At 43.1% G+C, this 23,936-nt stretch overlaps 5 protein-coding genes across 8 annotated transcripts in view; 2 read left to right on the forward strand and 3 right to left on the reverse strand.

The window, feature by feature from the left end:
• Nucleotides 1-12,410, forward strand: part of LOC109543421 — a 16,902-nt gene extending 4,492 nt beyond the window's left edge. For 2 of the 3 annotated variants that reach the window (XM_019913133.2, XM_048661470.1), the window contains exons 2-6: nucleotides 10,506-10,689; nucleotides 10,936-11,090; nucleotides 11,137-11,433; nucleotides 11,489-11,689; nucleotides 11,748-12,410. In XM_019913133.2, coding sequence (XP_019768692.1) covers nucleotides 10,506-10,689; nucleotides 10,936-11,090; nucleotides 11,137-11,433; nucleotides 11,489-11,689; nucleotides 11,748-11,997 — 1,087 coding nt within the window. In that variant the 3' untranslated portion in view covers nucleotides 11,998-12,410. Of the gene's footprint in view, nucleotides 1-9,147; nucleotides 9,314-10,505; nucleotides 10,690-10,935; nucleotides 11,091-11,136; nucleotides 11,434-11,488; nucleotides 11,690-11,747 lie in introns of those variants that run through there. The other variant, XM_019913132.2, reaches the window with a different exon arrangement.
• LOC109543439 (methyl-CpG-binding domain protein 2) lies at nucleotides 6,952-7,889 on the reverse strand. The gene is made up of 3 exons (XM_019913156.2): nucleotides 7,574-7,889; nucleotides 7,317-7,523; nucleotides 6,952-7,262 (listed from the first exon to the last, which is right to left on the reverse strand). Exons 1-3 carry the CDS (start codon nucleotides 7,818-7,820, stop codon nucleotides 7,099-7,101), a joined length of 618 nt encoding a protein of 205 aa, XP_019768715.1. The 5' UTR covers nucleotides 7,821-7,889; the 3' UTR covers nucleotides 6,952-7,098.
• Nucleotides 12,041-17,723, reverse strand: LOC109543398 (exocyst complex component 1). The gene is given in 10 exon segments (XM_019913093.2): nucleotides 12,041-12,669; nucleotides 12,728-12,850; nucleotides 12,903-13,048; nucleotides 13,099-13,451; nucleotides 15,198-15,397; nucleotides 15,445-15,630; nucleotides 15,632-15,781; nucleotides 15,839-16,192; nucleotides 16,252-16,564; nucleotides 16,622-17,723. Coding segments are annotated over 10 exon segments (2,583 nt in total). The 5' UTR covers nucleotides 17,155-17,723; the 3' UTR covers nucleotides 12,041-12,444.
• A 20-nt stretch (nucleotides 17,724-17,743) lies between these two features.
• LOC109543394 lies at nucleotides 17,744-22,223 on the forward strand. Of its 2 annotated transcripts, none has more exons than XM_019913088.2 (11): nucleotides 17,744-17,978; nucleotides 18,067-18,235; nucleotides 18,365-18,512; nucleotides 18,568-18,679; nucleotides 18,734-18,850; nucleotides 18,903-19,021; nucleotides 19,072-19,430; nucleotides 19,490-20,838; nucleotides 20,916-21,639; nucleotides 21,688-21,973; nucleotides 22,027-22,223. In XM_019913088.2, exons 2-11 carry the CDS (start codon nucleotides 18,166-18,168, stop codon nucleotides 22,175-22,177), a joined length of 3,435 nt encoding a protein of 1,144 aa, XP_019768647.1. In that variant the 5' UTR covers nucleotides 17,744-17,978; nucleotides 18,067-18,165; the 3' UTR covers nucleotides 22,178-22,223. The 2 variants fall into 2 exon arrangements, with proteins under 2 accessions (XP_019768647.1, XP_019768646.1); XM_019913087.2 differs by having other exon boundaries at nucleotides 18,095-18,235.
• Nucleotides 22,195-23,871, reverse strand: LOC109543431. Its single transcript, XM_019913144.2, has 4 exons — nucleotides 22,882-23,871; nucleotides 22,565-22,833; nucleotides 22,368-22,509; nucleotides 22,195-22,314 (listed from the first exon to the last, which is right to left on the reverse strand). Exons 1-4 carry the CDS (start codon nucleotides 23,226-23,228, stop codon nucleotides 22,287-22,289), a joined length of 786 nt encoding a protein of 261 aa, XP_019768703.2. The 5' UTR covers nucleotides 23,229-23,871; the 3' UTR covers nucleotides 22,195-22,286.
• Nucleotides 23,872-23,936: the final 65 nt, after the last annotated feature.

Consider the following 23,936-nt stretch of genomic DNA (forward strand, 5'->3'; position numbering starts at 1 on the left):
ACTAACTAAATAAATAACAAAAGTCTTGCCATAGCCCAAGGCTAAACTTTGGGGAATTACCTACGTGCGAACGGATTTTTCGGGGAATCACGCGACACCTTGCAAAGTTGCCAAATTTACTTTATATGGACATTTATTCCCGTATAATATTTTGTACTATTTTTAAAATTATTTAAATATGCGGAAAAAAGTCAAAATAAGCACGACCGGACAAAAAAGCATGAAAACTTTAAAAAAGCAAAAAAAGCATAATAAAAGCTATCGCAATATACTTAGTTTGGTATAATTCGTTTAGAAATTAAATAATCTAATGGTTGCTTATAAAATTCAGCAATAAGCAAAAGGCTTAAAATCCGGTCTTTACTTATAAATCCATTGTTTGCGACAATTCAACGGTCTGAGATCAGCGCGCAATTTTTTCTGTTCACTACATAGTTAAATCCAAGTCGACCTTCCCGTCTGATATTTCATTCTCATCCCGAAAATCCTGCAGGATTAACTGGGCGCAAACACTTTAAACATTCACAACTCCCCAATTTCAAAAGTTGTTCAAAGTTTCAAAAATTCAAAGTCAAATTTTGCGGCTGCAAGTAATCCTTTTGCCCAGGTAAATGGAGTTAATGCGACAAACGAATTCACTTGACTGTGATTGCGCGTATTTGTTCTGGGTGTTTTTCAACCGACTTTCCCTTGGAGGGTTGAGGAAATGAAACATTTTCATTCTTAGTTTGTCAGGATTTATTGATTATTTTCCAAAAGGGGTGTTGGCTGGGCTTGGGATCTATAAGCGGTTTTTTGGGTCTAAACACCTGCAAGATTGATTTTGAATAATTTATTTCTCCAAAATCCAGATTCAAAAAAGCTGATAACGCCACTGGGAAGGGAATTCTTTTCTCTATAGACGCTGTACGGTTCAATTTGATTGGAGTTTTGCCTGATTTCGGGTGATTTTTTTCGGAGCCTTTCCATAAACTTGGCAAAACACATGTATTTCTTCGTTTCCCCAAAACTGGTCCTTGAACGAAAATGCCTGTTGCTTTACTGAAAAGAGGACACTTTTTTTTGCTATCGCAATTCGAATCAAATTTTTTCTGATTTTTTCGATAACGTTAGTAGCAGCCCTTTAAATACAGATTTTAATAGCTGATTTCTCGTAGATCTTTCCAGCTGCGAACAGCGCTGTTATTCTATTAGATAGAACAAACTCTTTTCTACAGCTGCTTGATTTTTAAATTCAGTCGCACATTTAGTTGATTTTCGGCGATTTTTCGCACACTCGCAAGGGTGTGTTGGTTACAATCCGTGGCAATTTTCAATTCGATAATTTATTTCTCACAAACCATTCTAGCCAGGAAACTACTTATTTCTTCCCTGGAACATAGGCCTGAGTAACTCAATTAATGTTTAGAAGTTGGCGCAGTGACTCAGTTCCGTTGCTGGGAAAATTTTGATGACTTTTTTCACTTGTTTTAAATTTATTTTAAGGGCCATTTACCAACAATATTATCAACATGTCTTCAAAATTTCAGAATGCTCCAGTTTAAGAAAAGTTACTCTTTTTTCTAAATGTTCAATTTTCTAAATATTCACATAAAAATACTGACAATTTTAAGATATTTTTCACGAAAAATTATGAAATAATTTTTTTTAGAACACTCGCCTCCTTCGTCGTTTTGTAAAAAGTTTTGAAATCCCTTTCCAGCTTCGAATTTGAGGCACAAATCAAATAATTTTCTATCAAGAAACGAACTGAATAATAATAAAAATCATTTTGCTAGTAAATTCGCCTTATTGATCGGTTTGCAGGGAACTTTAGAGAACCTTTTGCAGCTTCGAATTTGGCACAAAAACCAAATAACTTTATTCAGTGTTTTACCGAAAATAATTAAGATTATCTTGAAAAAACGGCCAAGGAGCAAAAGTTTCCAAAAATCTGGGTCAAAAGAATCTGGGAAATTCGCTACCCTCATCGTTTTGAAGATTTTTCAAATTTATTAAAAATTTCAGGTCATTCCAGTTTTAGCAAAGTTTCTATTAAGCAATTCTTGCTACGCAAAAAAACGTATTATTTTTAGTTTTATTCAAAATACTGACAATCTTCAGGTATTTTCTGTAAAAATTATAAAATAAATTTTATTGGAACACTCGGTTCCTGAACAGCTTTGTAATTTTTTTCTGGAACCTTTTGCAGCTTCGAATTTTGGACAAAACCCTAATAATTTTTTCTGGATTTTTTCCCAAAAATATTTCCCCGAACAGAACAAGTTTATAATCAATTATTCGAAAACTCGTCACTTTTATCGCTGTTAATAATTTGGTTTATTTAAATGCCGGTTTCTTCACTTTTAGGTCAATATTTCTATACAAAACTCTCTCTAAACAGAACAACGTCTTTTTTCCTAACGTTTTACTGGAAAACTGAGTCTTTTATGGAAAAAATCAAAAGATGGATTTTACAAGAAAAGTCGGCGTCTTTACAGTTTGGTCTTCTTTATCGCCTTTTCGAATACTGAAGTTTTCTCAAAAATCGACCAGAGAATGCAAAAACATAATCAATATTTGGAAAACTCGTTATCCTCATCGGTTGAAATTTTTTTAAAGTTTCCTCAAAGTTTCCGGATTTTCCAGTTTTGGATCAAACAGTTTCAAGCAATGTGCGATAATTATCCTGGCCTACCGGAATACGAGTGCTTTTCTGCATAATTGCCGACAATTTCAATGCGATCTTATTTTTCGTAGGTTTTTGATAAATTTTTACACAATCGACTGCATGTTCCAGTTAAAAGCTGTGGCTAAAAATATTTCTCAGAAAACCTGGGGAGTTCCAAAGGCCCTGGAAAAAGGAGACTTTGTTCTATAAATGCTGAAAATTTGAATGCTCTTCTCCGCCTTCTGTTGAACTTTGCCAACTATTTACACGCGACTGCACTAGTCGCTTAGGAAATCTCCATTGGAAATGAATTTGCAATAATTCATTTCTCGAAAAGTATCCGATATTGTTACCCCACTGGATTCATGAAACTTTTCTCCTTAGGTGCTGAAGATTTCGATTCAATAGAGTTTCACTGATTTTTGGCGATGTTTTATTCAAACGCCTGCATTTACCTTTGAAGAACCACCTGGTGATGGTGATTATTACCCTACTGGACAGGGGACTGTTTTTTCGTTCAGATTGAATGTGAAGGGGATGGAGTCTCGGTGGATTTTCGGGAATTTTTTACGCAACGACTTTAACTTGACTCAGGCTTTGGAAGGAGGAGTTTCAATTAATAATTTCTCGAGCAGCTGCTCAGCTATAAATGTGCTTGTTGCTTCACTGGAAATTGAGCTCTCTTCTTTAAAACTCCAAATATTGCATGCTATGAGATTTTTTTTGTCCACTTTAGCTATTGTGACACCTATGAGCTAGTGTTTTGCACCAATGAAAGAGGGTACTTTTCTTCACACACACCCACAATTTTCAGGATATTGAGGTTTTTGCACATTTTTGGCATTTTTTTTGGCTTCTTTAAAACATTCCTGGAAAATCTGGCCAGTGATAAAAAAGCGTGTTACGCCACTGGAAAAACGATGTTTTTCTAAATAAGCCCTGAAAATGTCAATGCGTTGGGTGTTTTTGTTGAGTTTTGCTGATTTTTTTACAGCCGGCTGCATACGCCTCTTAGTAATGAAAACAAGACAACAAGCGAAAGTCGATTGTTTTCAAACGCAAATATTTGGAAGAGCACTGAACGCCCCCGGCACTTATTTTATCGGGAAATTCTTCTGGAATAAATGCGCCGGATATCAAACAGGCACTGTGGTAGATAGGAAGAATTTATTAATTCCTCCCAGAGTCAGTCCCCGATGCAAAACTGGCAGGTGAACTAAGTCAGATTGGATCGTTAATAAATCTAATTAGGGTTAAACTCGGCTAATACAGTTAGAGTCGAGCGAAAATTGGAAATTTCCCCCGGGACCAAAAGCCAAACAATATTTTGCCACAGCTCACAAAGCAATTATCCAGCCAGGACGATAGAGCGTAGTCTTCGGGCGGAAATTAATGCTGTTTGTAGCAGTTCTTCAGCGTCAAACTAGCAATTTTGAGGCCTCGCTAGTTGCTAGAGCAAGCAGCTCAATATCGCGCCGTTTAGAGCGTGCATATCAAAAGCAGGGCACAAGATCGGACATGATTTTGCTTTTAGTGCCCAAGTTTACGGAATTAGGGGGCTGTTTATTCAATTTAAGCGATATTTTTTCAACGATGACGTGCAATTAATTAAAACTAAATTCGCTAATTAGCGCTTTCTCCGTTTTATTATAAATGGCGCCCATGTGGAAAATTGCAGGTTTTTATTGCGTTGGAACGTGCAAAAAACCTGCATTGATTTGCGGTTGAAAAGAATCAGCAGAAGCCCCCAAAGTGGCGGTTTAGCGGCACTACGAGGGCTTCCTTACGCATATTTTAATCCTGCAGCCTACCGAAAACCCCTTAGAAATGCAAAGCGGGGTTTTTCCAGACTACTCGCATTACCGAGGCTCCATTTGCTAATTAGCTTGCCGGGTGGGTGAGGAAACTTAAAAAATTCAACACCCAACTTTGCCGATTACTTCATGCCTTCATAGCGAAATCAAGCAACTTTCCAGGACTTGATGCGGAAAGTTAAAGTAATATTAAACGGTTTTTGCTGCCTGCGGAGAAAAGGAGAACGGCTTTTAGCGCAATTTAATAACGTCTTTATTTAGTCGGGCCCAGTCTGTTGCTTTTTGCCGCTCGGGAGAGTTGGGAATTGAGTGCGCTTAAAAGGGCCAATCAGCACTACTCAACAGTAGTGAAGTGAGGTGAACTTTCCGAAAACAACAAACCCATTTAGCTGAATTGAAACAACGATGCCGTAACGGCTAATGGGAAATCGTTTACGGAGAATTGATATACTTTCACTCGCTTAAAAATAGTGCAACACCCAAAGACGTGATCTGCAAAACAGCCAGTTACACAGTCGATAGAACATAAATAAATAATTGTTGCACCGTTTCGCAATGCCCAGGCTTTTTATCTATTGCAGCAACCAATGTGTGGATTGCGCAACTGTGTTCTCTGGATTATTAAACATTCAGCACGATAACGGATTCTAAACTGGCAAAAACTCCCACCTGAAAACTTCTCGCACAATTTTCAGAGGATCCGTTTTATGTAGGCCTGGGTAACTCAGTGAATTTTTAGGAGTTGGCGCAGTGTCACGCAAATGGCTTGGTGCGCCAACCAACGCACCGGCGCAGTCACTCAGTTCCGTGGCTGGGAAAATATTGATGCCTTATTTTACTTGTTTTTAATCTTATTGTCAAGAAGGGTCATTTATTAATACATTTTTTTAAATTTCTTCAAAATTTCAGAACTTTCCAGTTTTAGCCAAGTTACTCTTTCATCTAAATGCTCAATTCTCTAAAGTTTCACTTCAAAATTCTGGCAAACTTAAGGTATTTTTCACGATAAATTATGAAATTAATTTCGAATCTTTGGTCGCTTTGTAAAAAGTTTTAAAAATTTCTTTCAGCGTCGAATTTGGAACAAAAATCAAATAATTTTATATCAAAAAACGAACAGAATAAGCGAAAGTTTATAACATATTAGTTGGAAATCTCATCACCTCCATACCTCTGAAGACTGTAGGGTTTGTTAAAAAAAATGTGATTTTTCAGTTTTGATAGATTTTTTTCCTTGACTTTCTACTTAAAAACGCTCTATTTTGTAGAGTTTCACTTAAAAATACTAACGATCTGGAGGTCTTTTACGCCAAAAATTACAAGATAAATGTATAGCTTTGTAAAAATATTACAAAAACTTTTTTCAGCGTCGAATTGGGGACAGAGTCGAAAATAAGTTGCTCCCGTGTTTCCCCGAAAACCATGAAGGTTTTCTCAAAACCAAAAACGACCAGAGAGCAAAAGTTAAAACAAAATTATTTGGAAAATTCGCCGCCCATGGCTCTAAATTTTTGAAGGAGAGCGCGTTTTTGCCCCAATTTTTTAGGCGCGTGTTTAAACAGCAGCAAAAAATCTACATTCAGTGCAATTTAAATACAATTTCTCATTTCTAGGATGCAAACGTTCACTACCGCAAGGAAATTCTTAAAAGTGTGCACTTGCTCCAGTTTAGATATTTTTCCGTTACTTTCTACTCAAAACGCTCTTGTTTATAGTTTTAAAACTTTGTAAAAATGTTATAAAAACTTTTTTCAGGGTCGGATTCGGGACATAAACGAAAATAAGTTCCTCCCGTTTATCCCCGAAAACCATTAAGGTCCAGAAGGACAATCTTCAGGTATTTTCTGTGAAAAATTATAAGATACATTTTATTGGAACACTCGCCTCCTTAACCGCTTTGCAAAAATGTTTGGAAAACTTTTTCAACCTTGAATTATGGACAAAACCCTAATAATTATTTCTGGCGCTTTTTCCAAAAATATTTCTCCGAACTGAAAAATTATTTATTATCACTTTTAGGTCAATATTGCTAAACAATACTGTCTCTAAACACAAAATCCGCGTTTTTCCTAATGTTTTACTGTAAAATACTGGCAAACTGAATCTTTTATGCAAAAAAAATTAAGAGATCAATTTTACAAGAAAAGAGTTACAAGACTTCTGTCGCTGGAAAAATCTAGATAACTTTTTTTTAGTTGTTTGAACAAAGTAGTAAAACGTTACTCAGAAAAAATGTTAATGACCTTTTTTCACATGTGAAAATTCCAGTCTCGGGTCTCGCAAAGCTTTAATAAATGACTTATAACTCATGATCCGATGAGTTATAACTCGTTAACTCAGAGAGCGGCAACAACTCAATAGCACAAAAAGGAGCAAAATCGTACACAGATCTTCAATATTTGTATGCAATGAACTGGATTTCGTATCTACGGACGGAAAGAACTAAAACGACGGGAAAAAGGGGGAATTTGAAGAATAAAACTCGCGTTTATAGTGGTACGACATGGCAATATTCAATGAATCAACTAACAGACAACAGTCAATAAAACTAAAACAGAAAGACAAATTGAAATTCCTCATTCTCTTCGTTTTTCTTAAGCCTAAATTTCTCTCCTCGTTCCTCCTGTGTGGAGATTACTCCTTAAGCGCCTCTTGTAGCTTTTTGCGCACCAAAGCCACTCGATCCTCCTGCCTCTTGATGTCTTCTTCTGATACATTAACCGCCTGCACCAGGGGCTGCTTGGGGTCCAGAAAGACCCCCGGGTTCTTCTCCAGCGACACCTTGGGTCCCGTTTGGCCTGCTCACGATGAAAAGGTAATTTCATAAAAGTTTACAGTCTGGCTGAACTTGCCTGTGACAGAATTGGTCGAAACATGCAACGCGGTGGCGACGCTTTGTATGATTGTCTCCTCGGTCACATTGGGCCCCACGGGCTTGAGCCCCTTTGGCAGCTGCATTGCCTCGAATTCCACGCCGTCCACGTCGCAGGCTCTGAGCCCCTCTAGTCGCTTTTCCCAGAACAGTTGCTTGGGTTTCTCCTGAGTGCCATGCTTGCAATCTGCAACAGGAACCGTTAATTACGGCCGCGAAATAAGCCTAACAAAGCACCTGCTCTAGCTTGTCCTTCTTGCGTCTTGTACACGGTGACCGGCTGCTTGAAAATTGACGCCGTTTGTCGAATGGGGGGCACCAGGGAGGCGTCGCTCCTCATAGTCCTGTTGCCGTAATAGACGTCGACTTTATTCACCTGCAAACCGGATTTTCGCAACATTTCCTCCTTGCTGATCCGCTTCGGCAGCTGAGCACACTCATATTTCGTTTTTTCAATCGTAATTCCAAGCGGGATCGAGTTCATTGTTGCTCGGATGTTTACAAACACTGACTATGACAAGTGGGGTTAGGTTCGAATGATTCATGTTTCAAGGGGGGATGAGTGAGCAAGACGCTGTTGTGCTATGGGAGAAAGAAGGATGCTGCCACTAAGTATTGACGTTGCCGCTACCGCGGTCTGGGAGTCAATAGGCGGGTAGTTTGCAGGTTGGAGGTAGGCGTGTTTAAAATATGGGCTTTTTGCTCATTTTTAAGAAGTTGGACTTTAGCGGGTTTGGAAAAAAAATGGGAAAAAAGATTGAGTTTTTTAGAAAAAAATTGAGATTGATGAAATTTTTTTGGGAGTGAAACTAGTAATTTTTGAAAATATTTTTTCTCAGCTGGTTGGAAAGGGGATGGTCGTTTCTTAAGTACTGAATATTTCAGTTCGATTGGAATTTTTGCTGATTCTTGCCGATTTTTTTCCCTAGCGACTACAAGCGCATCTCAATAGCAACGCTTCGCACACTGGTTTCCGATCTTTGATTTCTCAACAAATTTTCAAGCTAGAAAGGTGCTTTGTGTGCCACTGGATGGAGCAGACTTTTCTTTACCAGTGTGGAAAATTTCAATTCAATCGCACCTTTTGACGAATTTATACACGTCCGATTGCAGGGGTTTCCTGGTAAAGGCTCAGGTTTGTTTTTACTAATTAATTGCGTAAAAATCCCTCAAGCTAGAAAAATGTTTGTTAGACCTCAAGGAAAAGGGTGTTTTGCTCTATAAATCTTCGAAATTTCAATCTGCTGATCATTTTCGTTGAACATTGCGGATTTTTTACTCCCGACAGCATGCGGCGCGTAGTAATGAGAACAAGGCAATGTGCGCTTATGGGAAATATCACTCAGATTGGAGCGCCGCATCACCTTGGACTGAGGGAATTTTGGGAGCGCCATTCACAGAATTCAGATCACTAGGATCCTTTTGTATGTAAAGTGAACGTTTTACTTGAACTTTTCACTGAACAGCTCGATAAGGTTGCACGCTTAGAACCACTTGTTTCGTACCACAGTAGATGAATACTGCTGGGGATCAAAACTGGGTTTGAAGAGTCTTTTGAGAAAAAGAGATTTTGATGAAAAAACTGGAGATTTTTGAGTTTGGATAACAATCTAGCTCTTGTTCTAGGAGATCGTGATCGGTCGGGGCAGTAGCCTTTCTAGTTGCGACCTTGCATTATTACTGCAAGGCCGTTCTTCGAGATTTATCCATTTGAAACCAAACACACACACAGGACCCATTATATTGATAATTTAATCGTTGGTGCGCCTAGACTTTTGCATAGTACGTACCCACTATAGATAGGTACTACCTATTGACCAGACTTAGTACCGGTTGATATTTTGCTGTGGCGACAGTAAACCGAGCGAATTCCTGCACGAATTCCGATCAGTTTTATTCAGTTTTTCCTGCGTTTTCGGGTCATGTTGTTGAATTGAACATGCCAGTTTTGGACACGCTGATGGAAATCGACAACGGGTATGTAAATTGTGGCCTGGCAAACTTTTCCAGTTCTCAGCTCTCTCGCCTGGAAAAGTAAACGTGAATAATCGCCGCGTTCGCTGATTTATCTGGGTCTTAAAGTTGCGAACTTTCCGAGTTTGCGAACAAATTAGTGCCGTAATGCGGACTTTATTTTGCTCGGTCCCCGTGTCCGAAGGACGGGACGTTTTTGTTCGACCCATGTCTAGCTGGACGGAGATTTTATTAGGACAAGCGGTCACTAATGAATTACACACAAAAAACTGCAGCTTTTGTCTATGAATGAAATGTCAAATTGTCCCGGCTCCAGAGGGAAAGTGTCTATTATTAAAATAACTTTCCCTAACTTTGGAAATGGGCAACTTTTGCTTGCTTATTAAAATATGTTTTCGTACAATATATTTTAATTGTAAATTGGTGTTTGTACCTAGTTTGTGTTGAATTTTAAATCTGATGATAGCGCTGTTGTCTCGCCGAAACGTAATATGAAATAAACGATATGAACATTTTTATTTCACATTTTGACTGAAACCCAGGAAAGAAAAAAAATAACTTCAGATAAAGTCTCTTCAGGGCGGAGAATGGAACAATGCAAGTTTCTGGAAGTTTCTCATCTTCCCAATTAAACAAAAAGTAGTTTTTAAAATTCAACACCAGACGCATCTGGGGCTCCGGGGAAATTTCGTCGGTCACTTTTATTTCTAGAATGACGAAAAAATCAACTTTTTGGTCTTGGACGAATAAAGTGATTCCTGCCGGACGGATTTTCGACATCTGTGGCTCATATTGAAGCTCAAATTTCGACAGTCTAAAAGCTCAAGAAACATATCAGTTTAATCTTCAGTATGTTTCTCGGACGTTTCGTAAGCGCACGAGTGGCAGGCATCTTCAAACGGTTTTCTAATGTAATTTTCGAATAGAAATCCGGCGGCCGAATTCGATCGATTTGGTGTAAAGCCCAGTTACCACCGTAAATAATTACGCATCCAATTTAGCATTGCATTTTGATTGCCATGAACTATTTAAAATTGCCCAGTAAACTGTTACATAAACTTACATCGATTTCACAGTGTCGTTTCAAATAGGAAACAACCTCGATTACCGGTTGCGATTAAGTAATGCGTGTTTTTTTGCGCGTTACTTAACGGTTCTTTGCCGAGTTGACACTGAGAGTGTGGAGTATTTCCAGATCTGGAAGCCTGGGGGCCACTCCAAAGCCCTTTCTGCAGCCCAGCCAGAATCCCTCCGATGAGCAGATGAGCAGCGACGCTGAAACATTGGAAGACGCCCGCAAGCTGATCAGAGACCTCAGGGCGAAGACCAGACAACAGGCTCAGCAGATAATGGCTTGGCGCAAAGCCTATAAGATGCAGGTAAAGAACGTGTAGCTGAATCGCCCTGTACAGGCAACAATAGATGGGGACTGATTCGTGACAAGTTACCCAATACTCGATCAATTCCCGATACAATTATTAGGTATATTGTTGCGAAAACGTGACTGCAAGATAAAATGAAGGCGTGAGAAATATAAAAAGGGAGCGTGGCAACCAGTCGGTCTAGATTGAAATTGAATTGTTTGTTCTTATTGATCAGATAAATAATTGCTGTTTGGTCCGCAGGAACTGTTCATAAGCAGACTGCAGCGCGAAAAATGCGACCAACTAAAGGCCATCAGCTCCAAGCTGTTGCTGTTCGAGTCGCGGCTCATTCGCAAGCAAAAGGACATCGCCATGATGCTGAACATGCGAGAAACCCTCATCTGCAAACAACAACGGTGAGTCCGCCTTGAGGATTTGAGGATCTTCTAATGAGTTTTTCAGTCTGATCGAAACCTTGACCATCCGACTGACCGACAACGGCCTAGACGTACCCCAGAACGAGATCACCGACATTGAGTACTGTTTTCCGGACCTCGAGTCGCTTAACGACTCAGACAGTGCTGTTGTAATGGAGGACGCAGACTACGAAAACCCCTATCAAATGCCCAAATTTCGCACTGCTGATGGCATCACGGTGATGCGTTCGATTTCTGATGCCATCGACCCCAATCTCAAATATGGCAGTCGCAGAAATAACGGCTTTCTCAGAAGGCCCGAAATACTCGAAACTGTTTACAGGTAATTTGGGAGCTGGAACGGAAAATCAACAGTAGGTGAATAAAACATGTTTTAGCGTGGAAGAGGACGCAGACAACGACAACCAAAAGGAAGAAATGAGCGACTTGAGCAAACGAAGGGAGTCGTTTGCAATGCGGGGCAAATCCAACTGCAACGTGGAATCGCACGAGGACAAAGAGGGCGGGCATTTGGTGCGGAAAAAATCGGCCGAAGACAAGGGCTGCTTTGACACAGCCTCCATCGAAATCACCAGCAGGTATGGAAATCGCGAGCGCAACAATCGTTTGTTGTGTTCACTTCTGTTGTCCTTCCAGGACTCCGCAAGGGGATGAAGAATACCACGAGGAAAACAGCCAGAAACCCAACACGAATCAAGTGAAAACTTACAATCGAGTCATGTCGAATCATCGCTCCGTAACCAAGCCCAAAGACGTGAAATACAAACGCATCAACAAGGCGAAATCGAAAAGCCTGGAAGAGTTGAGGGGCAGACTGAAAAACTGGGTGGAACAAGGAAGTAAACTTCCAGGGCTGCAGCTGGAGCACAGCCAGAGTTATGCCTAACAATGACCAATACCCATAACTGGGGCTGAATCAAAGCCCAACCTTTGCTTAACTTTATAGATATTTAATATAGATCATATCTCATGGCGTGATCAATTGGCCGACAAGCATAATCACAAAAGTCTAGCCTAAGTGGGACGCAATTCGAAGACAATCAACTTAATCAAACATGTAAATACCGATAACTAAACCAAAACAAATCGTTGATGTCGCCGCTTGAAACTATGTACATAAAGTTGTGAAACCCAAAGGCCTAACTCAATCTCTATTTGTTCCTTTTAGTTAAGTTTCGTGCTGACTGCTGAGGCACGCTGAACGATACTTTGCTTTTACACGTAGCTATTTAGTCATGTAAGATTTCGAATTTTACCAAAGTTGTAAATGTTTGAGGCGTATTAAAGCTGTTGCCTCCACACAGTGGGTTTTAATGCCAGTTGTCCGTCCTCATCAATGCGAGCGCGCAATTTCCGAAAAATACTGCAAAATATCTTCAATGGAGAACTCCAAAGAGACCATCGACCCTGGATAGCATTGCTGGATCAGTTCTTCCAGCATTTTGTACTGGCGGATGAATTCCTCTTGCATCGCCCGCCAAACCACCTGCAGCAAGTTTCCTTCTTCCGACAAGTGCTTTTCCACCTTTTTATACAGCGATTCTATACCCTTTTTCACCTGGAAAACACACATTTTTTAGCCTGAAAGGGAAAATTTACATAAATAGATCACTCACATTGCTTCCCGGGTACTGATTGATCACCTTCCTCAGCTCCTGCTTGCTGTAAGCCAGCTGATAGCTGACTTCCGAAGCTTTAACACCACTGGCCACTTTGGCTTGCACCCCTTCGAAGAACGTCTGGAAAACCACCGCGAGTTAAACCCAGAAAACCCGAAAAACCCGCCCTCACATTGAGTTTCTCCAGGGGTCTTCCAAAGTAGAGCGTTACGTAGGCTTGCAATGCATCATTGTACCTCTGCTTCGTCTCCTTGCGCTGCACATCCAGAACGGAGATCTTCAGCTGCGACAGCAACGAGTGCAGATGATGGTAGTTTTCTGAAAAATTTACCTTATACTTTCCTCATTACTCACTCGCTTTCACTCACCCATTTTCACGACCTGGGAGGGTGTCTTTTGCTCATTGGCGTGTACTGGAATATACTCGATAATGGTATCGATCAGGCGGGTGTACCACTTCTCCAGATCGGCCGCCCGGTCGCTTTTCAGGAGACACTCCACATTGACGGCGAATATTTCCAGATTGGACACATAGGGGAGAATACCTACTTTGGACTTTCTGGCCAATCGACAGTCTTTCACCGACTCGATTTGGGTCTGCATGAACTGGTCGAGGGAGCGCTTCACTTCCACCAATTGCGACGCAAAAGTGTTGCTCAGAAATGAGCTCTGCGCCGACATTACGTGCTGATTGAGGCCGATGAGCACGTACATGCAATAGCTGCAAAAAACGCCCAAAAATCTATAAACATTTTCCAGCTTTCCCGAGACTGTTTATGCAGAAAGTAATAGATGACCAAAGTTGAAAAGTCAGAGGACTCTACAGTTTAGCTGGCAGATCTCTAGGGTGGAATTATAAGGAAGTTAAAAATAATCAAGAAAAATCGTGCCATTTTTACTTAACATGGTGTAGAAAGAGTGGAAAAGATGCAAACTTCAAACTTCGAAAATCAAGAGTTTCCAACGGCTTTTAAAATGATAATTTGACTGGCGCCAAAAAACAAAGTCATGAGCAAATTAAGAAAACCCTAGCGCTCTTCACATAACATTTTCTAGCATTCTAGAAAAAGAGCATCCAGAGTTCCAACCGGCCATTTAAACAGTAGATTGAGATTGAAAATTGCGCGAACAGAAACGCAGTCATGAGTGAATCAAAGAAAATCTTGCGCTCTTCACTTGACTCCTAGATATAGCGCAAGAAAATTGAAATTTTGAAGCTCACGAGGACTAAGCGCCCTTTAAAATGATAAATCGTTAATGATAACTGCACAAAAATACCGAAATTTTGCTAAGATCGACGAAAATCGTTCGCCACTCTCCTAACGTCTTCTAGAAATGGCGCAAAGCAATTGAAATTTTCAAGTTGCAAACTTTGAACACTCAGAAGTCTAAAATAATGCCTTTAACTGCTAATTTGGTATTTAATATCGTCCAAAAAAGCGAAGTCATGAGCAAATTAAGGAACATCTAGCGGTATTTACTTAACAGTTTCTAGAATTCTAGAAATAGCGCAAGCCAGTTCAATTTTCGGATATGTAAACTATGTAGGCCAAGAGTTCCCAACGGCCATTCAAACAGTATGTTGAGATTGAAAATTGCGCGAACCGGAACGCAGTCATGAGTGAATCAAGAAAAATCTTGCGCTCTTCACTTGACTCCTAGATATAGCGCAAGAAAATTGAAATTCTGAAGCTCACGAGGACTAAGCGCCCTTTAAAATGATAAATCGTTAATGATAACTGCACAAAAATACCGATATTTTGCTAAGATCGACGAAAATCGTTCGCCACTCTCCTAACGTCTTCTAGAAATGGCGCAAAGCAATTGAAATTTTCAAGTTGCAAACTTTCAACACTCAGAAATCTAAAATAATGCCTTTAACTGCTAATTTGGTTTTTAATATCGCGCAAAAAAAGCGAAGTCATGAGCAGATTAAGGAAAATCTAGCCCTATTTACTTAACAGTTTCTAGAATTCTAGAAATAGCGCAAGCCAGTTCAATTTTCAGATATGTAAACTATGTAGGCCAAGAGTTCCAAACGGCCATTCAAACAGTGGGTTGAGATTGAAAATTGCGCGAACTGGAACGCAGTCATGAGTGAATCAGGGAAAATATTGCGCTCTTCACTTGACTCCTTCTAGACATAGCGCAAGAAAATTGAAATTTTGAAGCTCACGAGGACTAAGCGCCCTTTAAAATGATAAATCGTTAATGATAACTGCACAAAAATACCGAAGTTTCTATAAATGGGGCAAAGCAAATTAAATTTTCAAGTTGCAAACTTTGAAAGACTCAGAAGACTAAAATAATGCCTTTGAACTGGAAATTTGATTTTGAAAATGGCGCAAAAAAAGCGAAGTCATGGGCAAATTAAGGAAAATCTTGCGCTCTCCACTTAACATTTTCTAGAACTAGCGCAAGACAGTATAATGTAACTGCTAAACTAGTCGAATCCACATCCACTCACAAGCTATCCTGCCGTTTAACGTGATCGATCAGCAAGTCCAGCTCGGTCTTCAAGCAGGCAAACAGGGTGCTCATCATGCTTCGCACATCTTCATCGATCTGCTTCTCCATCTTCTTCTGAGGCAGGGCGATTTCCATTGTAGCTTCGCACCCGTCCAGTGTTGTAAGGGTGTTTTTGGAAGTGGGGCTCAGCACATCCAGCTGGAATGGGGCGACTTTACAAAGGTCAAGAGCGAGTGCGACTTTACCTGGAAAAACCGCACGCAAAACTGCTGCTCCTGTAGAAAAACTGGCTCCAACTGAGTAAGAACTTGCTCCAGGATGGTTTCATATCGCCGCCTATCGGCAGCGCTGGTTTCCAGCGTCCAGAAGTCGCGGTCCAGGCCGATTAGAGTAGTGGGCGACGCCACTGCGTAAGCTGAAACCACATCAGATTAGCAAGTCAATTTGGAGTCTTGGAGGCTTCAAACCGCCAATTTTCTCCCTAGCAGCGTTGAACAGCCCCCTCAAGTCTCGGTCATACAGCTTCCCTAGCGAGGACGTGTACACCTCCTTTAAGGAGTCGTACATTTTCTTGTCCATCACCTGGAACACCCGCAAAAAATCAACCACTCAAAACCAGCGTCAAAGTCCAGCAACTACCTTCATCCAATGCATCAGCTCGGTATAGGGATAGAGTTCTTTGTGCACGCCGCTGTGTTGGGGTAGGATGAGCCCCTCCACGCTTTTATCTGCCTCCCCTTTATGGTTCCCATAGTGGATGAAGAGGTTGTTCAATTGCCGGCTCAAACTCCTGGAGAACTTCTCCTTGTATTTCTCGAACTTTTTGCGCTGTTCTTGAACAGCGGACATCTGAAGAAGGGCCTTATCGATGTCGGAGTTCATGGCCACTTTCAATGCCTGTGCAGCCTTGACTGAGAAGGTCAGCCCTTCGGGGGTGGTGAAATCTGCGTCGTCCAGAGCCTTCTGATAGTCCATCGGCAAGTCCAAGGTGGTCTGCAATGGTTTCAGTGAAGTGATTTATTGAATAGAACGGGGGAAGTTGAGGAAATCACCACGATATTCTCCAGCTCCCCCATTAGCTGCTGGTTGTTCTTGTTGACGATGGAATTCATCGAGTTTTTCTTCTCCATTGTTTCCATTGTGTCGCGCACATGGCACAGGATCTCATCGTAGTTGTCCAGCTGCGTTTCCAACCGGTCAGCTTCGTTGATGGCCAGTTCCAGTTGTTCCATCAGGCTTTCCACGTGCTCTTCTGAAGCCAGCACACATTGAACGTTTTCTCCATCCAACAGGGACAAATCCCTTGCCAGTATCTCCATGAAACCTTCAGCGTTGCTGATGGCAAACTCGCAACCTTCCATTAATCTGTAACCACATAAATCCATCAGCCCCATTTAGCAGTTGCAGTGCCCAAATGGTTACCGCTTTAGGTCATCTTGCTCCTTATCGGTAATGGCCTGAAAGTCCTCCACCAGGTCGTTATCGAAGACAATCAAGGGCGACGTAATGAAGTTGCTTTCGGGCGTGAGGGCGTCCTCAGTGATCCACGCTTTGGGAATGTTCTTGAACACGGGCGTGTCTTTGACCACATGCTTGGACACCTGCTTCCAGAGGTTGTGGATGAAGGCGTAGCGCTCTTTAGGGCTGCTGGACACCCAACGATACACCTTGTCAAAGTACAAGTCGAACTCCTGGGTTTCATAGAGCTCGCTGTGCCCGTCCACGGACTTGAGCTCGACCAGCGACCAGCTGCGCTTCCTTTTGTAAACCTGCTTGTCCGTTTGCTTGATCTGGATGATCCAGACGTTGAAGGGAACTGTAGTGGTACCAACCAGGCATAGGAAGGACGTCTTTTTCTTCTTCAGGTACTTGCTGACGTGACAGCAGGAAATCAGCCTCTCTTCGCCTGGATTAAACACGTCCTGTTGCAGGCTGCGAATCACTGCTGAGGACATTGTTTCAACACTTTTAAGTTGAACTAGTTTGTGTTTATTTACATCTGTTCTGACACTACGACTTCTAACCTCAAAGAGCCGTGGGGAAATTTATTTCGCTGCCAACATTGCAGAAGGACCCTTTTCTGATGTGGTTTCCATTCTGGGAACTCCAGTGGAGGATTGGCAAACAACTCTGCCAAACAGCTTTGTATGCCGAAATCCGTATTATTTTCCTCTATGTTTGGCGCTAACTGGTTGGCCAGCTTTACATTGTTGATTTTGGACTGCACATCCAATAATACAAGCAACGTTTATTTTAATTTTTGAGTTTAAAATACACATTCAAACATGGTTTTAATGTGTAAAAACTCTACGTAACAGAAGAATAATTTTGAAAAATAAAAATAGGTTATATTCTCGTGACATCTCCAGTAAGCGTCCCAGACCATAGAACAAGGCTTATCCATAGAACAAGGCTTATCCCAGACCATTCCTAGACACAGAACATACCCCCTTGGATATTTTGGGGGGATATTTTGTGGTCCCAAAGCGAAACTTTTGCGGCGCTAACCCTAATTAAAGCGGTTCAAAGCTTTCTTCTTCTCTGTCTCATCAGTCTTTATCTATGGTTCAAAGCGTTTAATTGAAGTTTAAAGACGCTGTCACCGCAAGCATGTGTTTATTTACATGTACTCAAAGTTTACTTTATTAATATCAGTTTCTGTTAGTAAATAATGCCTTAAACGCATCGCAATCGTGGTTCTGCCGCCCTAAACCAATTGTGAAATCAGAAAAGTGGCTCATTATGGAGTACGACAAGCAGATAAATACTTTAGTGTCAGGTAAGCTGCTATTGTTTTATAGGCCCAGTTTTCTCCAGAATTTGCCCCAATAAGGCCTAGTTCCGCTTGAAACAATAATTTCCTCTAGCTTAGTAACGCCAGATGGTTTCTTGCAGGCTACTTAAAAGCACATTGCAAAAGCGCCTACAAAGTGTTCTTGAAGAGTCAACATGTGAGCCCACGGCACATGAGCCATTGGGTGGCCGGCCAAACTTTGGAGGTGATCTTAAAGAACTACTCCCGTATTCAGGATATTGGTGAGAGAAACCATAGTTCTAGTACCCAGTTCAGTTCAATTCAATCCCCTTTTTGCCCACCCACCTTGTCCCTTATTGTAAGCCCTTATGCGAGCTAGTAAATAGTAAAACACTTTGGATTCTGTTTAGTACATGGATGTTTGGAGGACACGGACTACTGCAAGGAAAAGGGAGTTGAGGGCTGTTCTCCTTATTATTTACCTGAACAGCTGCTGTACTTACTAGAAAGAGATCGGCCTGCAACGCCTGCATCTACCATTGCCACGTTAGATGAACGGCACGTCTATTTGCCTCGAGTTTCAATGTATTTTGTTGACTTTGGGAGTTTTCAGGTCGCCTGAACCTCCCCAAGTGGAGTCTCGTCCTGACGGGGAAGAAGTCTCCGATAACCCGAGCGAGGTTGAAGCAACGCCGACTCATCTGCTGCCCGGGAATATTTCGTCAGTAAGTCCCCAGATTTGGACCGAGTTGAGCAGCGTTTATTTCAGCTGTTCACAGATCATGACCGAGAAGCTGCTACAAAAGACGGATTTCCACGAAAAGCTGGCGCACAACATAAACAGCGCCCTTAACGTGCCCGAACTGACCAGTCTGTCGGAAAAGTGCGATAACGACGTAAGTCTCAATTTGCTCAAACGCGAGCAGGGGTCAACCGTGAAATTTTCAGATTGAGTTGGAAAACTCCATAAAAAAAGCCCTGAATCGGACGGAGGCTGACCCAATATTCCACAGTTTGCTCGAGGATCTTCTAGGTCCAGTTAGCAACCAATTAGAGCGTGCTGAAAGGTAGCTAACGTTAGCAGCGACTGAATGAACCACTAAAAAGTGTTTTGCAGTCCCAAAGCAACAGAACCAACCCCAGAGCAGCAGCCAGTTTCAAAAGAACAAATCCCCAATGGGAACGAACAACCCAACCAGGTGCGGCAGCAGGAGCCGGTCAACGTTCAGACAACCGGCCTGTACGTGATTCCTTCGCAACCAATCGCCCAGGCCGCCAATCAACAGTACTACATAGTAAATCAGCCGATTCTAATACAGCAACCCAACCCCCAGGCGCTGCTGCAGCAGTTCCAAATCCCCAATCAGTTACCAAGTGTGGACACTTCGCAGAAAAGTTGCGGCAAGTTTAGCGAGCAGGACATTATGTCGATGCCCACGATATTCGTCAACGACAGGAACGAGCTTACCTATTCTGGTAAGATATGAGCGCCAGTTTTTTGGGTAGTTTATGCAGCGGTTTGCCCCATATTCCAGATCAACAAAGCACCAGCACGCCAACCGAAGTACGCAATGCTAAGGAATACTTGAACGCATTCGGGGCCGGCAACCACAGCCCCATTTTGAGTAAGGGGCGACCGCGAAGAAAACCTCCGAAACCGAGGGCTGCAATGTCGGACTGTGTTGGAACCATCCAGCCCAAGCCCAGTTTCGTCTTTGAAGTGCTGCGCGCAGAGGTGCCTGTGCAGACCTGCACTGTAGGTGACGTTGTAGATGTGGAACCAGTCTCCAAAGAAGTCAGGAACTTGGCTCCGATCTGCACACCCTCTCCTCTCGTTGTTGCCTCTACGAAGAATCCTACTCCCAAGAGCGGGTCCCATGTCAGGAGCCTCCAGTTTCCTTCACCGGTGCGGAAGACAGATATTCAACTGTCGGTCGGCAAGCAGAAGGCGTCCAAGGAACTGTTTAAGGGGAGCGGGAAGAAGCTGTCAACGCCGCAGCGGAAGAAGAAGTGGGCTTGGGACGCTTCTTTGAGGAACAACATTATGATCCCTGAAAGTCCGCCGCGCGTTAAAAAGCCGCAGAAACGATCCCGGCCAGTAAAACTGGATGTGTCGGACACCGATGGGAAGACGCTGGAGGAGGCGTTGCGCTCACCGCCTAGACTGGACCATCCCGAGCCCAAGCCGCAAACACCGGGTTTGGACATCAAGAAAATCGTGTCACCTTCCGTCCTATGCAATACGGCCAGCAAACGGAACATGGAGGTAGATGGGGCGGCAGCTCCCAAACCCCCCATCCTCAGTGCACGCAAGAACATCAACAGCCTACTGGAAACCCCCGCCAAGAAGGACAAAACCCCTGTGGGCTTCAGCACCACCCCACTCACCCCCATGTTAAAGGCCAACTTGAAGGGCATCATAGTGGGCGACACCTTTTCCATCGACACCCCCGATTTCCCCATCACTCCAGGCATGTCCCTGATGGATCATCCCTCCAACTCTGCCTACTGCATTCTGAAGGAATCCGAAGCCGATAAGGCCACGCAGGCGGGCGTTTTGGAGGAGGAGAAAAAGTCGAGCGTGAGGAAAACTGACGACAGCGATGGACCGTTCAGCCCGAAAGTCTACGGCACCAAGGAGACTCTGGATGCGTTCAACCGCAACCAGACAGGGAAGAAGAACTTGGAGTTGCTGGATAAGGACGGTGTCCAGTGGGAGACCAAGAGCGACCTTAGCGAGGATGACCAAAACAAGACGGTTATTTGCAACCCCCCGAAGGCTCACAGCGGGAGGGCGGCTCGGATTACCAGAAGTGCGACCGGCAAAAGCTTGGCTGCCCTCAAATGTCAAATGCTCCAGGAGGAACGCAAGGAGAATTCAGAGGTAGGTCTTATTTATTTACTTAATCACCGTTTTTGAGTTGAGTCAATCATTAATCATTCATTGTTGATTTTAACTAGGCTCAATCAAAGAAGGAGCCGCAAGCCCTCAGCAGCGACAGCGAAGAATCCGGCAATGTGGACAGGAGCAGGAGCAAATCAAAGAAAAAACCCGCTAGGAAAAAGGAGAGTGACAAAAAAAGCAAAGTGCCAAAACCCAAAAAGGCGCCCCCCTCCAAGGCTAGATCAAGAAAGTCTTCAAAGAGCCCTCAAGCTGTGCCGAAGCCCCCAGTTAGCGGCCCGGACACTTCAAGCGCTGCGGAAGCAAAGCCTCAGAACAATCCGGAATGTTCATACGACGCTGATTGCTCTAGTGGAAAAGGGCAGCTGGAAGGCCCCGAAAACTCCGAAGAAACAGCAGCCAATTCTGGCAAGTTCGAGCCATTCCACTTGGGAAGTAGTATCCTGACCCCGCTCGCTTTAGCTAGCGGCCCGGTCGCTCCCAGCTTGAAGGAAGAAGTCGAAGAGAAGCGAAAACGGATGATCGAGCTGGACAAAAGGGACGTCCGAAAGCTCTCGAAGACGCCATCGAGGCGAGGATCAGCCAGATACAAGCCGGATGTGAGGCACAAGCGAAAGGGGTCGGTGCCGATGAGGCTGATGTCGAACGGGACTGAAGAACAGCTCTTCCAGGCTGTTTCTCAAGATGAATTCTTTGAGAAGATTGGTTCGAATCTGCATAGAACAAACAGAAGCTCGCACAGCGAGGGTGGATCTGAAGAGTCCAATCAGTCGAAGAAAGCTTGTAAGTTGTCGTCAACTCCATCAATCTCTGCTAAATCATTTTGTGCAGTTAAAATAGGAAACGAGGCAGCTGATGAATACCAGTGGGATCGATGTACGGTTCAGCTACAATCGAAAGAAAAATTGGTAGTTTTTGACGAAGCAACTGGCCCTCAGCGCTCCCGGGAAGAATATGACTGGAACCTGGAAAACAAGGGATTTGTGGTCAGCATCCCCTTGGAAGGCGAACGGGAGCAACCAGTTAAAATTACCATAACGACAGCTAGAACTCTATGGGAGATACCGGGCCTAGAAATGTCCTCTGGAGGAGGCAGCGATCCAGAGGATTCAAAGACGTAAGTCCACTCGATCAAACCAATCCTCCTCTTCTTGCAGCTCTGGGTTTCAGGTCCAGAAAGAGAAAACAGCGCTCGGACAGCTGCAGCTCCAACGGGCAGGCGAAGAAGATCAAGCCCGCCCTGCACCCAAGTTTCCTCAACGAGCAGAACATTGAAATGGTGCTGACTAAACTACACGGCCCCAATTACAAGACTTCGTAACCGTACCTTGTATGTAAAGTTGCCAATAAAGGTGGTTGTAATTGTTTCTTTATTTTTAAATGAATAAATTACATAAATTAACTAGTTTTCTGTGGTTCTTTGGCCGCTTTCACTCTCTGGCGTAGAGCTGCGCCAGCCTAAAAAGAGGTTGATTGCAGCGATTCTACAGGATTTTGCTTCGGGCTCTTACCTTTGGTAAGACAACTTTTTCTCGATCCTCCTCATCGCTGCGCAGTACTTGCCGGAGCAACTTTCCTCCTCCTCATTCTGGATCATAAACTTCCGCAGAGCGTCCCCTACAAAGGCGGCAATCTCATTGAGCCGTTGGTCCTCTAAAAAACATCCCTTACTCAGCACCAAGTCGACTCTAATTCAGCCCGCACATACCTTCCGAAGACTTTGAAAGCGCCCGCTCCTGCTCGCTGTCTTCACTAAAAAATCCCTTCTTTTTCTTGAAAGACGGGATGAAAAGAAGCAGGAAGAGGATGGCTATGAAACTGACGATCTTCTTGAAGATGATCAGCTTGAGCAGGATCTTCCCAAAGGTGAGCAGATCGAGCTTCCACTTGACCTTCTCCCACACTTTGTCCCATATGCTGATCATAGCGTGTGGGACTCCGTAGAAGACCTGCAGATTCTGCGCCGGAGGGCCGTACCTGTGCAAAACAATCACCAAAAATTCAAAAGAAGGAAAAAATACTTACTGTGGAGTGGGTTCGGCGAATGAACCATACGAAGGTCCGTAGTGAGGAGCTGGAGGGCCATATTGGGGACTGGGAGGGCCGTATTGAGGACTGGGAGGGCCGTATTGAGGACTGGGAGGGCCGTATTGAGGACTGGGTGGACCGTATTGAGGACTGGGTGGTCCATAGCCGGAGTTTGCAGGTCCGGGATAAACCGGGTAACCGAAGTCGCTTTTCTTCTGCGCTTTGGGGGCCGCTTTTGAGTCTTCGTAAGCCTCCAAGTAGGAATCGCGAGCCGATATTTTCACCACCTCTTCCGCGTAGCCTCCTGCAATAAAGCAGACGGCGAAAAGTGCCAGCCTTGCCATGGTTCGATGAAAACTGGAGTGGAAATTTTGGTAATTGGTTCCATTGCCTCAATCGCTTTCTTCCCTTTTGGTATTCGGCGGCTGTACCACTGTGCTACCGGGTGAGTGAGTTGCCACCTGGAGTTGGATTGCGCAGCTCAGAAGGAGTGTGAGGGCTTCTGAGCGCTCAGTTGGGGCTCTTTGAGGGCGTTGAGGCTTTGGTGGGGGCTTTTGAGGCACAAGGCTTCTGGGGCTGGAGAAAATTGGTGGCTGTTGTTGATGTTGAACAGCCCTGGTAGCGAACGGGGCTCATTGTAATTCATTGAAAATGCTTCCGAAGAAATGCGACCGCATGTGACTGCAATAGCAAAGAGACGCGTTTTAATTAGCTTTTTCGCACTTAGTGGGCAACATATGCTAAGTCTAGCTTTTCATTAGAAGATCCACATAACTCTGGAAGAAGTCTTCAAAGAGCGCATTTTTCAGAGGAAACATTACCTCCGCCTATGAGGTTTTAAGAAATCAAGGGCATTCTTGACTGTGATGTAATATTGAGATTATTCTAAATTCGGGCAAGATCTTCTTGGGGGGGCCGTAAACAGCAAACCCCCCAATTTGCGAGCAGACGGTGAAAGGAAAAGTGAAATGAGAGCAAGAGGAAAAGGCAACGTGCGTTTACGAGGCTTTTGCTTAAAAATAAGCCGTTTTATACTTAGACGAATACAGTTT

This window comes from Dendroctonus ponderosae, unplaced genomic scaffold (genome assembly GCF_020466585.1).
Source record: "Dendroctonus ponderosae isolate FM_Combo_2020 unplaced genomic scaffold, Dpon_F_20191213v2 Dpon_F_20191213_1, whole genome shotgun sequence".
NCBI lineage: Eukaryota > Metazoa > Arthropoda > Insecta > Coleoptera > Curculionidae > Dendroctonus > Dendroctonus ponderosae.